This window comes from Hyaena hyaena, unplaced genomic scaffold, assembly GCF_003009895.1.
Source record: "Hyaena hyaena isolate Hyena2069 unplaced genomic scaffold, ASM300989v1 scaffold_58, whole genome shotgun sequence".
Lineage (NCBI taxonomy): Eukaryota > Metazoa > Chordata > Mammalia > Carnivora > Hyaenidae > Hyaena > Hyaena hyaena.
The window spans coordinates 547,467-559,596 of NW_024080689.1; the positions used below are offsets into that span (position 1 = coordinate 547,467).

The following is a 12,130-nucleotide window of genomic DNA, read 5'->3' on the forward strand; positions in this document are numbered from 1 at the left end:
TCTGGTAAAAGACCAGAGCTTTGCGAAGAAGCGGTCAACATCAAAGAAAGCTTACTATCCACAGAACCTTAAAAAAATAATTATTTGCGTCAATTAGAAGATCAAATTCAAAAGGAAGAAATGAGGTCTGAGAATTTAACAAGGGCTATTAAAAAAATGACCACCATGGGGCGCCTGGGTGGCTTAGTCGGTTAAGCATCCGAGTTAAGCTCAGGTCATGATCTCGCGGTTCGTGGGTTCGAGCCCCACGTCGGGCTCTGTGCTGACTGCCAGCTCAGAGCCTGGAGCCTGTTTCAGTCTGTGACTCCCTCTCTCTCTGACCCTCCCCTGCTCACGCTGTCTCTCTCTCCTAGAAATAAATAAAAATATTAAAAAAAAAAAAAAAGACCACCATGGGAAAAGGAAGTGGAAGTAAGGTGGAACTAAAATATTATAAAACATGAACAGAAGATGGAAAAGGATGATAAAGTATTCTAAAATCCTTATATTGTTTTGGAAGAGGCTTTATATCCCTTTATAAAAGAGTCTGTTAAATCAATATATATTGTTAAGTCATAGAATATGAAATATAATTTTCATATATAAATGAAACAAGATTAATCAACAAAATAAAATAAACTGAATTAACTTTATTTTTTAAAAGTTTACTTTGAGAGAGAGAGAGATAGTAAGAGAGAGTGTGTGCACGTGAGCGGGGAGGGGGGTCAGTTAGCGAGAGAAAATCCCAAGCAGGCTCCACACTGACGGCGCAGAGCCCTACACAGGGCTCAGTCTCATGAAATGTACGATCGTGACCTGAGCCGAGACCAAGAGTCATATGCTTAACTGAGTGAACCACTGGGTATCCCCAAAGTAAATTAACTTTAAAGTCAACAATGGATAAGGATAAGAATGAAGAAAAATCAAGAAAAGAAACGTATAATAAGCATGGTTAATAGAAAACACAAATTAAGGTAATAGAAAGAAATGCACTCTATCCATAATGTTAATAAATGTAAATCGGTTAAATTCTGTAGCTAAAGGCAAAGAGTCTTGGAAGGGGGTGGACTGAACAAAAATCAAACAGCTACTCAGAATGGTGTCATCACAGATCCATGCTGTTCAAGCTCACCCGGGTTCCTAATGCTGTCTACTAATTATGTTTCCTGAATTAACTTTTATTCCTATTTCAGTAATTGTAAATCTTCACTCCCCTCCCCAAACTGCCTACCTCACTACCACTCCTTCACTCTCCACAGGTGAACGTGACTCATGCTTTCACCATCTATATGGAGACCATCAGGAAGGAATTAATTTCTCCCTCTCCTCTGATTCCTTGAAGTCTCTGTCTCCCTACCTCAGTTGCCTGCATGGGTCCACAGACCATGGATCTCATTTCTAGACTCATGTTTGCCATCAGCCCCTATCACATTGGAACTAGCTCTCCACCTTTCTAAAGACAAGTTCATCATTTGTGACCTGAATTATATTTCCCCGGACTTTCTGATGTAACCCACTGTATTGATTGTTTCTTCTTTTCCCTGTAAATTCACCTTCTCTTCTCAACTGCTGCTTTTCCTTTACAAACCGTGCACCCCCCCACCTCCGGTGAAGATCTTACCACGTCCAATCTCTCCTGTCTCACGGGACCCATGTCTCCTTTAAGTTACAATCCTTTCTCTCTCTACCATTTCACAGTGTGGCTTCTTTAAAGGGTGGCTTGTACTGTCTTTCCCTTTCTCAGATCCCATTTGCTCTCATTCTAATTCAGTGTGGCTTCTGCTTCCACGACACCACTGAAACCATTCTCCCCAAGATCACTGATGCCTCCTTTTTGCAAAGTTCCGTGGACACACCTCAGCCATACCTTGTTTGAGCCCTCAGCATCACTCAACGTCACCGGCCCACCTTCTTGAAATGCTTTCTTTCACGATGCCTTATTTTCTATCAGTATTGTTCTCAGTGCTCTACTTTCTAATCATGTCATTTCCCACCCATCTCCCCCATGACTCCATCTGCTCCCAGTCTCAACAATCAACTACTTGTGGATGACTCTTAACACTTTAGCACCAACCAAGATCATACATCTGGAAACCCAAGGAAAGGACCTATGTGAACGGCCCAAAGGCAATTCAAACTCAACACAACACAGACGAAAATAATAATCTCTTCTCATCCCCAAACCCATTTCTGCTCTCATCTTTCAGTTATTGGCACCAATATTTATTCCTGGAAACTGAGACATTTCCTGCATTGAAGATTTATCCATATATAATCATGTGTGATTGGGTTCTGTCCCCACAGCCCCCATCTCTCCTGCCCAAGACAGTGGAACCTCTACACAATTATTATACAAACTTGTCTAGACTTCCTTGTCTAGAGGTAACAGGGTCCACAGAGAACCAGCAGTAGAACGTGGTAGCCACACAGCAGCCACAGAGACAACGTGAGGCTGGACCTTCCAGCTCTCAGGCTCTCATTCCAACTTCATTTGTCTGTTACCCCAGAGTGGGCACGAGCTGGTCTACCTGCACTGCCCATCATTACTTCTCATTTTTCCTACCCTGTCCCTACCCAGAACAAAGGCTTTGATATTTGGAGAAATCCCAATAATCCGGCAAACAGGGTCTTCCCTCAGAGGTGTCCTGTTACACGCTCACTGTTCCTGCTCAGAACCAGGGTCTGAATTGCTCCTCTGATCCAAGAGCAGGCCTGGGAATGAACTAGAGCCTGCATAGTTTCAGCAGCTTCCCGCAAAGGGTGAGGGGCTTGGGCACCCTCAAGTCCTGTTCTCCAGTGTCCCACAGTGGGGAATAAAAGCCTTCTAAGCAATGTGGGGTAAAGGAAGGAAGCTATAGACTGCATAATTTCCAAGGCTGCCGACCATTTTTGAGAGCTGAGCTTCCTAGAAGCCACTGAAGCTCTCGCATTACAATCGGACTTGTGAGATCTCTGCAGGGTGGTGGGCTTTCTCAGGGTGCAGCCATGCCCGAGCCAGCCAGCGCTCACGGCTCCCAGAGGTGCGATTCCTTGGCCTCAGGGTAATTGCACAAACTCGGCACAGAGTTCACGCTCCCCAAACGCCTGTGGGGCTGAGTTGTCACACTCATTGCCCAGGAGGCGGGAACCCCCTGATGCAGGGTGTGAGGTAGTGATCTCAGGAATCCTGCCCGCCTTGACTTTCTAGAAGGAATTCGGGAAGCGGGAAACGCTACCTGGGAATTCTGCCAGGTAGTTTTACCTTTTCCTCTACTTCCGCGGCCGTCTGCTTGGTGGTCTCCAGGTTCTCTACTAAGGCCGTGTCATCCAGGAAGTTCCCAGATGCTGAAGAGAGGCGAGACAGCAGGTTGTCTTCCAGCGTTTTCAGAGTGATTTTGAACCCATTCTGCTGCTTGGTGAGGTCTGACTGCAAATATAGAGTACAGGGGAGTCAGGTGCAGACCCCAGGGCACGCTGTGCTTGGCGTAGGTCTGAAGAGATAAATGCTATGGCATCAAGTTCCTTCCTCTAGAGGGATGAAGCGAAAAGCGGAAAAACAGGAGACGAGGTGAGCAGGGGGGATGAATCCCAAATGCACTATTTGCTAGTCATGTGACTCGGGGCTAGATTACTTTTTTTACTTTTTTATTTTTACTCATTTTTGAGGGAGCACAAGCAGGGGAGAGGCAGAGAGAGAGAGCGAGAGAGCGAGAGCGAGCGCGCAACAGAAGATCTGAAGCAGGCTCTCTGCCAACAGCAGCGAGCCCTATGTGGGGCTTGAACTCACGAATCACGAGACCATGACCTGAGCCGAAGTCAGATGCTCAACTGGCTGAGCCACGCAGGCGCCCCTGAGTTACCTTCTTAATGTGTCCATAACCTTGGCCGGCTAACCCCAGTCCCTTCTCAGAGAAGAACACACAGAGCTGGGACACAGCGTGTTCACTAAATGGAAACTACGTGTGTGACTAGCCAGAGGGTAGGGTCAAGTTCTCATTCTCTGGAAGGTCACCTCCATTACTGCTTTATTGCCCCAAATGAATGGCTCTCCTACAGATGATCTTTACTTGGAAAAGAAAAGTCAACAGGAACTGACAAGTTCAGACAAGCTGATTAGAGGAGCCTTCCTCCAAGTTGGAGTGGGGCTCGCATGTCCAAGCTGACTTCACCTCGTCTTCCCATCCTGATCGTTAGATTCCATACCCTAAAGCACTAGACGCTACTTGGGGGGGGGGGAGAGAGAGAGAGAGAGAGAGAGAGAGAGAGAGAGAGAAAGGGAGAGAGAGAGAATCCCAAGCAGGCTCTGCGCTGTTAAGGCCCTGCTGTAGTGACAGAGCGTTTTCTTCCTCCTTTCCTCGGTGGACCCCCCACGAACNGGGGAGAGAGAGAGAGAGAGAGAGAGAGAGAGAGAGAGAGAGAGAGAGAGAAAGGGAGAGAGAGAGAATCCCAAGCAGGCTCTGCGCTGTTAAGGCCCTGCTGTAGTGACAGAGCGTTTTCTTCCTCCTTTCCTCGGTGGACCCCCCACGAACCTTCAGCTGCTCCAGGTCTGGCCTCTCCATGCTGACCACGGCGGCCAACAGCTGGTCCTCCAGGCCATCCCTGGTCACCGTAAAGTTGATCAGGGTGGCCTGAGCCTGCAGCTCGGGCTGGTAGTGAGGATTGGCCAGCTTGGTGTGAAGGATGAGCCGGAACTTGGGGTTGTATTCACACTCTTTGTCTCCAATTTTAATGAATCTGGAACATGAAGGGTCATGTGAAGGTGGGGTGCTGTCCTGTGAGGCTGGGTTTGGAGAAAGAATTCTAGATTTTTTTTTCAAGATCATAGCAAACAACACAGCCACATTCGGATTCCTCCCGAGCAGGTCTAGCCTGAACCCCAGGATCCTTGTTTGCCCTAACGTGGGGAACGGGGGTGGAGGGCGGGAGACTTTCTCCCACGGCCGCCATGTTTGATTTTGCATGCGCTACTATAGGGAGAGGCATCCACACTGCTGTCCAGGGAGGTGAGTACGTTATCAAACGTCCCCAGCAGATGGCAGTAAAGTGTCTGCAGGTAAAGGGCACCATCAGTTTGCAGGAAGGTGCCTCTGGGTTAGCAGCCATGGGGCCTCTTTTCTTTCACGGTTGATGGAAAGTAACTGGTACTTGTGAAGTTGGTTATTTCAGTAAGTGAGCACATATTAAGGGCATGGGCAGTGGGTGAGGCTCTGGAGTGAAGCAACCTCTTCCCCTTCCTCTCTCTCATCTTCCTTCTGCCAGACACTCGCTGAGCCCCTAACCACTTACCAAGCCCCAGAGCAAACGGGGCTCATCAGATAGACAACCGAGTTCCCAGAGCCCAGAAGTCCGGCTTGGGTAAAAATTACTCGTGCTCACAAGTCAGTCTGGTTTTGACCACTTTCCTTGTAAAGTTCTTCTAAAATAGTGCACCGCTAACTTGTCGGGGGAAGTCAAGGAGGATGTGACCAGATGGGAGCAAAGGGATTCCAGGAAACTTTCTCTACAAGTCAAGGGCAGCTGAGGGGTTCCTCTTGAGTCCCGTTGGAGCCATGTGACGGGAGTTAAGGAGAGGATGTTCTGGGAAGAGCAGATCTACTCATGGGGCTACAATCCAGCTCCTCACGGCTAAGTCTTACTGTCCTTTCTTGATGACTTCTCTCCCGAGCAGGGGACCCAGGACAGGATCGACGGACTCTTCCAGGTTTTCGATGAGCACCACGTCTCCGGCCTCCAGGGCACGCTCTATGGTTTGGAGGTACCTGGGGAGAAAGCCGGGCGGTATGAGCCGGTGGCAAGGTGTGGATCCACAGGAAACGTAACAGGATGACCGTGGCCTCCCTGGCAAATGTCGAGGTGCGGGTACCTGGGGTGACCTCAGTGGTCATGTGCTTCTTTTTTTAAAGTGATACTCATGTGATCTCATAAAGTTTTAGAAAGAAGGAAAAATGACAAAATACAAAAAAGAATACGAAAATGAATGTAACCCTTCCATCGGTCATTTACATTTTGGTGTCTAACATGCTTGTTTGGATACATTCTATTCTCGAGTTTATTCTTTTTATTTTATTATATATTATTTATTTCTAATTTAATTTATATTTGCACCTCTATTTATTATTGGATTCATGAAGCACGTTTGTTTTCTCATTTGGTTCTTGTACATAAAATGTATCAGAAACATTTCCTCATGTCATTAAATATATATTTAAAACATTTTATTATTATGTTAACTTTTTTTTTTTTAATGTTTTATTTATTTCTAGGAGAGAGAGACAGCATGAGCAGGGAAGGGTCAGAGAGAGAGGGAGTCACAGACTGAAACAGGCTCCAGGCTCCGAGCTGGCAGTCAGCACAGAGCCCGACGTGGGGCTCGAACCCACAAACAGCGAGATCATGACCTAAGCGAAAGTCGGAAAGTCGGACGCTTAACCAACTAAGCCACCCAGGTGCCCCAATTATGTTAACTTTTTAAAAATGTTTGTTTATTTTGAGAGAGTGTGAGAAGGCAAGGGGCAGAGAGAGAGGGAGAGACAGAATCCGAAGCAGGCTCCAGGCTCTCAGCAGTCAGCACACAGCCTGACAGGGAGCTCGAACTCATGAACTATGAGATCATGACCTGAGTCAAAGTCAGATGCTTAACCAACTGAGCCACCCAGGTGTCCCTAAAAATTTTATTATTATTTAAAAAATGTTGATTTTGAGAGAAAGAGCATGCATGAGCAGGGGAGGGACAGAGAGAGAGGGAGAGAGAAAACCCCAAGTAGGCTCTGTGTTGCCAGCACAGAGCCCAACGCGGGGCTCGATCCCATGAACTGTGAGATCGTGACCTGAACTGAAATCAAGAGTCTGACATTCAACTGGCTGAGCCATGCAGACGCCCCTCAAATATTCTAGAATAATTTTCTATGACTGGGTGTTAGGCTGTACTGATATACCTTAAATTATTTAACAGCTGCCAAAACTAGGGTATTTTAAAAGTTTCAGTGTTATATAGAATTTAATAAACATGTTAGAAGTTTGATCTTCTCCAAATACATGGATAAGTTTGACGTAATTCCAATTCAAACAATATAGAACAATAAAACTATAGAGACTGACAATAAATCTTAAAGTTAACCTAAAAGAAAACTATAAGGATGATTAAAAATATAAAACCTACCGAGAGAAAGAGGAGGCATTCATATTAGCTATACTAAAATACTTCAGGGGCACCTGGGTGGCTCACTTGGTTAAGCATCTGACTTCAGGTCATGATCTCAAGGTTTGTGAGTTAAAGCCCTGCATCGGGCTCTCTGCTCTTAGCACAGAGCCTGCTTCGGATCCTCCGTCCCCGTTTCTCACTGCCCCTCCTCCACTCATTCTCTCTCTTTCTCTCTCTCTCTCAAAAAGAAATAAACTTAAAAAAATAAAATATTTAGGTAACTTTAAATAATATAGGTATATAGGAAGAAGCAAATACTAAAATAATTTCTGTAACTCGAACAAACTGGGTATATGGGAAAAATATGAAAAGGTATCATATACCAAGAGGCTAGCAGACTTTTCCCCTGAATGATGAATTATAGGAGTATTTAATTTCTTTTATTTTGTAACAACCCCCCTTTTTTACCAGGATGATACATTACTTCTGAAATGCAAGATGCCACAATAAATGTGGCTAAATATAAAGCTAAGTAATTAATGGCTCGTATAGCATTATATAAATGGAAAAGAATAAAGACTGTGTAATCAAATAATTTAATACAGAGTAAAATGTCATCTCTAATTAATTAAGGAAAGGATGGAGAATTTAATAAATGGTATTGGAACAGTGGCAAACCACTTGAAGGTGAAAATTAGGTCTGTATCTTATAGAGCACCCTAAAATATATTTCAGGTGATTGGATTTCAATGTTAAAAAAAGACCTACAAAAACCCTAAAACATCTAGGTGAATATTTATATAATTTCTGGAGAGCAAAAGGCTTTTCTAAGTATGAAGTATAGAAGAAATTGGTAACATATCTGGCTAAAAAAAAAAAGTCAGGGGCACGTGGCGGGCTTAGTTGGTGAAGCATCCGTCTTGGTTTTGGCTCAGGTCATGATCTCACAGTTTGAGAGTCTGAGCCTCACATCGGGCTCTGCTGACTGTGAAGCCTGCTTGGGATTCTCAGTCTCCCTCTCTCTTGCTCTCAAGAAAAAAAACTTAAAAAAAAAAACTCTCAAAATAAAAACCCCCAAAACTGTCGTGTGTCAAACCCCGTAAATAAGATTAAAAGACAGGTGACCTACTGGAATAAATATCCACTCAAGCGAGGAAGGGCGACTATACTCAGTAGTCTTAACATGCATCCTAATATAATATTTGCATTCAGATAATACACAATAAATCTAAAAAAAACACGCAACAGAAAAGCGGATGGACAGAAACAGAGTATTAACTGTACACATGTTTACTGAAGCCCTACTATGTGCCAGGCGCGTTTTTGGGCACTAGGGATATAGAATGAGCCAAGAAGGAAAACACCTGTGTCTAAAATGCGGTCGTTGGCTAATTAGAAAGGAATTTTTTTGATGTTTATTTCTGTATTTATTTTGAGAGACAGCACGTATAGGGGAGGGGCAGAGAGAGAGAGGGAGAGACCGAGAATCCCAAGCAGGCTCTGCACTGTCAGCACAGAGCCTGACTCGCCGCTCGAAGTCACAAAACTGTGAGATCATGAGCTGAGCCGAAATCAAGAGTCGGGCACTTAACCGACTGAGCTGCCCAGGTTCCCTTAGAAAGGAATTATTTTGATCAAAGTGTGGGGAGAAGGCCAGGATGACATTAGTCTGATTGACGACACAGGTTAAAATATACCCTGGGGTACCTTGGGATTGATTCATTTCTCCTCCTATCCTGTCTAGAAGAAAGAATCCATCAGGTAGTCAATATTTGCCTGAACTATTTTTGTAACACTGCGTGTTTGATTTAAATAACGCCGGCTGATCTGGACCTCTGGGCAAGTGCATTTGGGACATGCGACCAGAGCAGCAAACCTCACCTTGGTGGCTGTCGGCTGGGTTTCTGACGAGCAAATGCTGCCTCTGCCACTTTTTAAAAAAAAAATTATTTTAAAATTGGACTTAAAATATACATAACACAAAACGTCCCATCTCAGCCGCTTTTAAATTCTGATGAAGTTTGCAAGCAAAGCTCTGCAAAAGTTAAGTGTGTTTTTAAGCAAAGGAATCCTTTCACGTAACACCACTGCCATGATCCTATTCTGACTGAGCTCTAAGTGAGAGAGGAAGAAAAGAAAGCAGTTACGGATGTTTACGTTTTCATTCCCCAGCTCGGTGGCATCAATACCTTCACGTTAGGATGCTACCATCACCACCATCCGTTTCCAGAAGTTCTCCATCTTGCAAAGCTGAAACTCTGTACCCCTTAACCAGGAACTCTCCGTGCCCCTCCGTTTAGCCCCTGGGAACACTGTCCTGCTTTCTGTCTCTTGTGAATTTGATAACTCGAGGGACCTCGTACAAGTAAAACCAACCATACGGTATCTGTCCTTTAGTGTCTGGCTTAGTTCACTCAGCATAATATCCTCAAGGTCCGTGTCACAACTGCCTTCCTTTTTAAAGCTAAGAGCTCACTGCATGGATACAACACCTTTTGCTCACCCATTTGTGGATCGGTGGATACTTGGGTTGCTTCTACATTTTTTTAAATGCTTATTTTTATTTTTGAGATAGAGACAGAGACAGAGTGAGAGCAGGGGAAGGGCAGAGAGAGAGAGAGAGAGAGAGAGAGAGAGAGAGAGAGAGAGACAGGAAAACAATCTGAAGCAGTTTCCAGGCTCTGAGCTGTCAGCACAGAGCCCGACGCAGGGCTCGAACTCACAAAATGCAGGATCGGGATCAGAGCCATAGTTGGACACTCAACTGACTGAGCCATCCAAGCGCCCCAAGGTTGCTTCTACATTTTGAATATTGTGAGTCGTGCTGCTATGAACGTGGGCATACAAACATCCACTGCTTTCAAAATGCTATGTTCTTGCCGACATTGATTTGCTTCCGTGAACCTCAATTTCCTCAGATGTGAAATACCAGAAAATGCTAGCCTTGTCAGTTGTGTGGGTTAAGGAAAGCATTTGAGATAAGGTCCCTAATGCCAGGACCGGCACCTATGTACCACCTAATAAACGATCTCTGTCGCTCCCCTTCTTCCCCACCGCCCCATCCTATTCTGCTCGTGTATCCTAAGGTCACAGAATAAGAATCCAGAGCAGAGACTGCAAAGCTAAGTCCTAACCCAGTTCATGAAGCCATGGGGAGGGGGAAGCCAAGGTCTGGTGTCATGAAGTGTGGTGGGTGATGACAGACATTCTCAGCGACGTTCATGTCCCTTTGTGGAGTAACTGCCTCATCGGGTATGCGCTAAGCTGTATGAGGCAGGTGAAAGGGCTCTGAAGGTTCACCACTAATTCGGCTACAATGCTTCTGACTATAACGTCTGGTCGTTCCTCAGGAGACAGTGTTGGGGTTTGTTTTGGGGGGCTCTGGGCCAGAGGTGGGAACGATGCAAAGGCGAGTGGGCTCTAGGATGGGCTAAGATTGGCACTTCTTGGCTCGATGTGAAGGAGACTTTATAAAACACAGAAGTGCCTGACAGTTGAGTGTGATGCCTGGGAAGGTCGTGTCCAAGGAGAGGTGCGAGTGTGAACACGATGGGGTTGAAGGGTGGGGGGAAGGGTTCCTGACGGGTCAGGATGCTGACACACACGATTCCTGATGACAAAGACAAGTACCCAGGCGTCTTCCATTGAGAGGTGTCCTAACATGGGAAGAGGGACCGGGAGGGTGGGGACAGCCCACTGGGGTCGTCTTAGGTCCGTCCATCCCATCTGCTTCCTCTCTGTGCACGCGGTGAAGGCGAGAAGTGCTGTGCTCAGCCACCTACCCCTTCTGACCAATCCGGGTGACCCGGAGGTTCTCGCCATATTTGTTCTTGATCCATTTCATGCCTTGAAGCTGCGGGTCAACCACGAGCGGCCAGCGCTCACAGGTGACGATGATGGTGGCGTTCTCCACGGACATGCGGTCGGCGGGGAGGCCCTGGTTCTGCCAGGCCGCCACGTCGGCATCGTCTGTCAGCATCCTCAGGGGGTCCAGGGTGGGGGTGACCGGGATGGGCACCTGATGAGGGAGAAACAAGGCAAGGGCTCAGAACAGGGAGGCAAGACTTCTCAGCCAGGGGCGGGATACGCAGTCGCTCGCTAAGGCGATGGGACTCCTCCAAACACCAGATCAAATCCCCATAAAGAGTCTTGTCTGGCTGTGCGATTGTTTCTGGAAGCGGGTTTTCTGAAAGCCCTGCGAGCCTTTTTTCTCTCGGCGGGTGAACAGCAGCAGCAAGCCAGGCTGGGCGACCCTTCGTTTATTAGCATATTCGCCTAAATCAAATTTCTAGCATCCACAATGTGTTAGTTAGCGACAGCCTCCTGTCTGCCCTGGCCCATGTTAACGGGGTCTCTTTCCTGCTGCACTCATACTCACGCAGGTCTCTGGCTTTGTGGGCTTTCCCTGGTCGCTGCCAACTGTCGCCACCCTTGCTGTCATGTAGGTCACCACCTGCTGACGAAGGCCCAGCTGAGAGAGAGACAGAGTGCAAGTGGGGGAGGGGCAGAGAGAGAGGGAGACACAGAATCTGAAGCAGCTCCAGGCTCCGAGCTGTCAGCACAGAGCCAGACGTGGGACTCAAACCCACGAACTGTGAGATCATGACCTGAGCTGAGATTGGCTGCTTAACCGACTGAGCCCCCCAGGTGTCTCTTAAATGAACCATTTTCGGGCTCACAATTCAAGGCATTCGGTACATTCCCAAGGTTGTGTGACCAACAAGTCTGTCTGGTTCCAAAACATTCTCTTCACCCCGAAAGGAAACCCCATGATTTTTAGCCGTCACTGCCTGCGCCCTTAACCACCCAGTTCCTGGCAACCACGAATCCCCTTTCTACGCATTTCCCTATTCTGGACACTTCACCTCAATGGAGTCCTGAGACAAGGTGGCCTTTTGTGTCTGCTTTCACTTAGTAGGACGTTGGCGAGGCTCACACACATGTGCCCCTTTACCCTCTCTGTGCCTCTGTCCTCTACGGTCTGTCTTCCTGGTTACCCCCAGGAAAGCCTGTCCAATCCCTCCCCTTTCC

General features: G+C 46.6%; 1 protein-coding gene across 1 annotated transcript in view; it reads right to left on the reverse strand.

Annotated features, from left to right (window-relative positions):
* Nucleotides 1-12,130, reverse strand: part of DNAH9 (dynein axonemal heavy chain 9) — a 332,337-nt gene that overhangs the window by 71,718 nt on the left and 248,489 nt on the right. Inside the window, exons 53-56 of the mRNA XM_039231630.1 lie at nt 10,882-11,117; nt 5,595-5,717; nt 4,488-4,692; nt 3,221-3,385 (exon numbers count right to left, since the gene is read on the reverse strand). Of these exons, the coding sequence (XP_039087561.1) occupies nt 3,221-3,385; nt 4,488-4,692; nt 5,595-5,717; nt 10,882-11,117 (729 nt within the window). The remainder of the gene's footprint in view (nt 1-3,220; nt 3,386-4,487; nt 4,693-5,594; nt 5,718-10,881; nt 11,118-12,130) is intronic.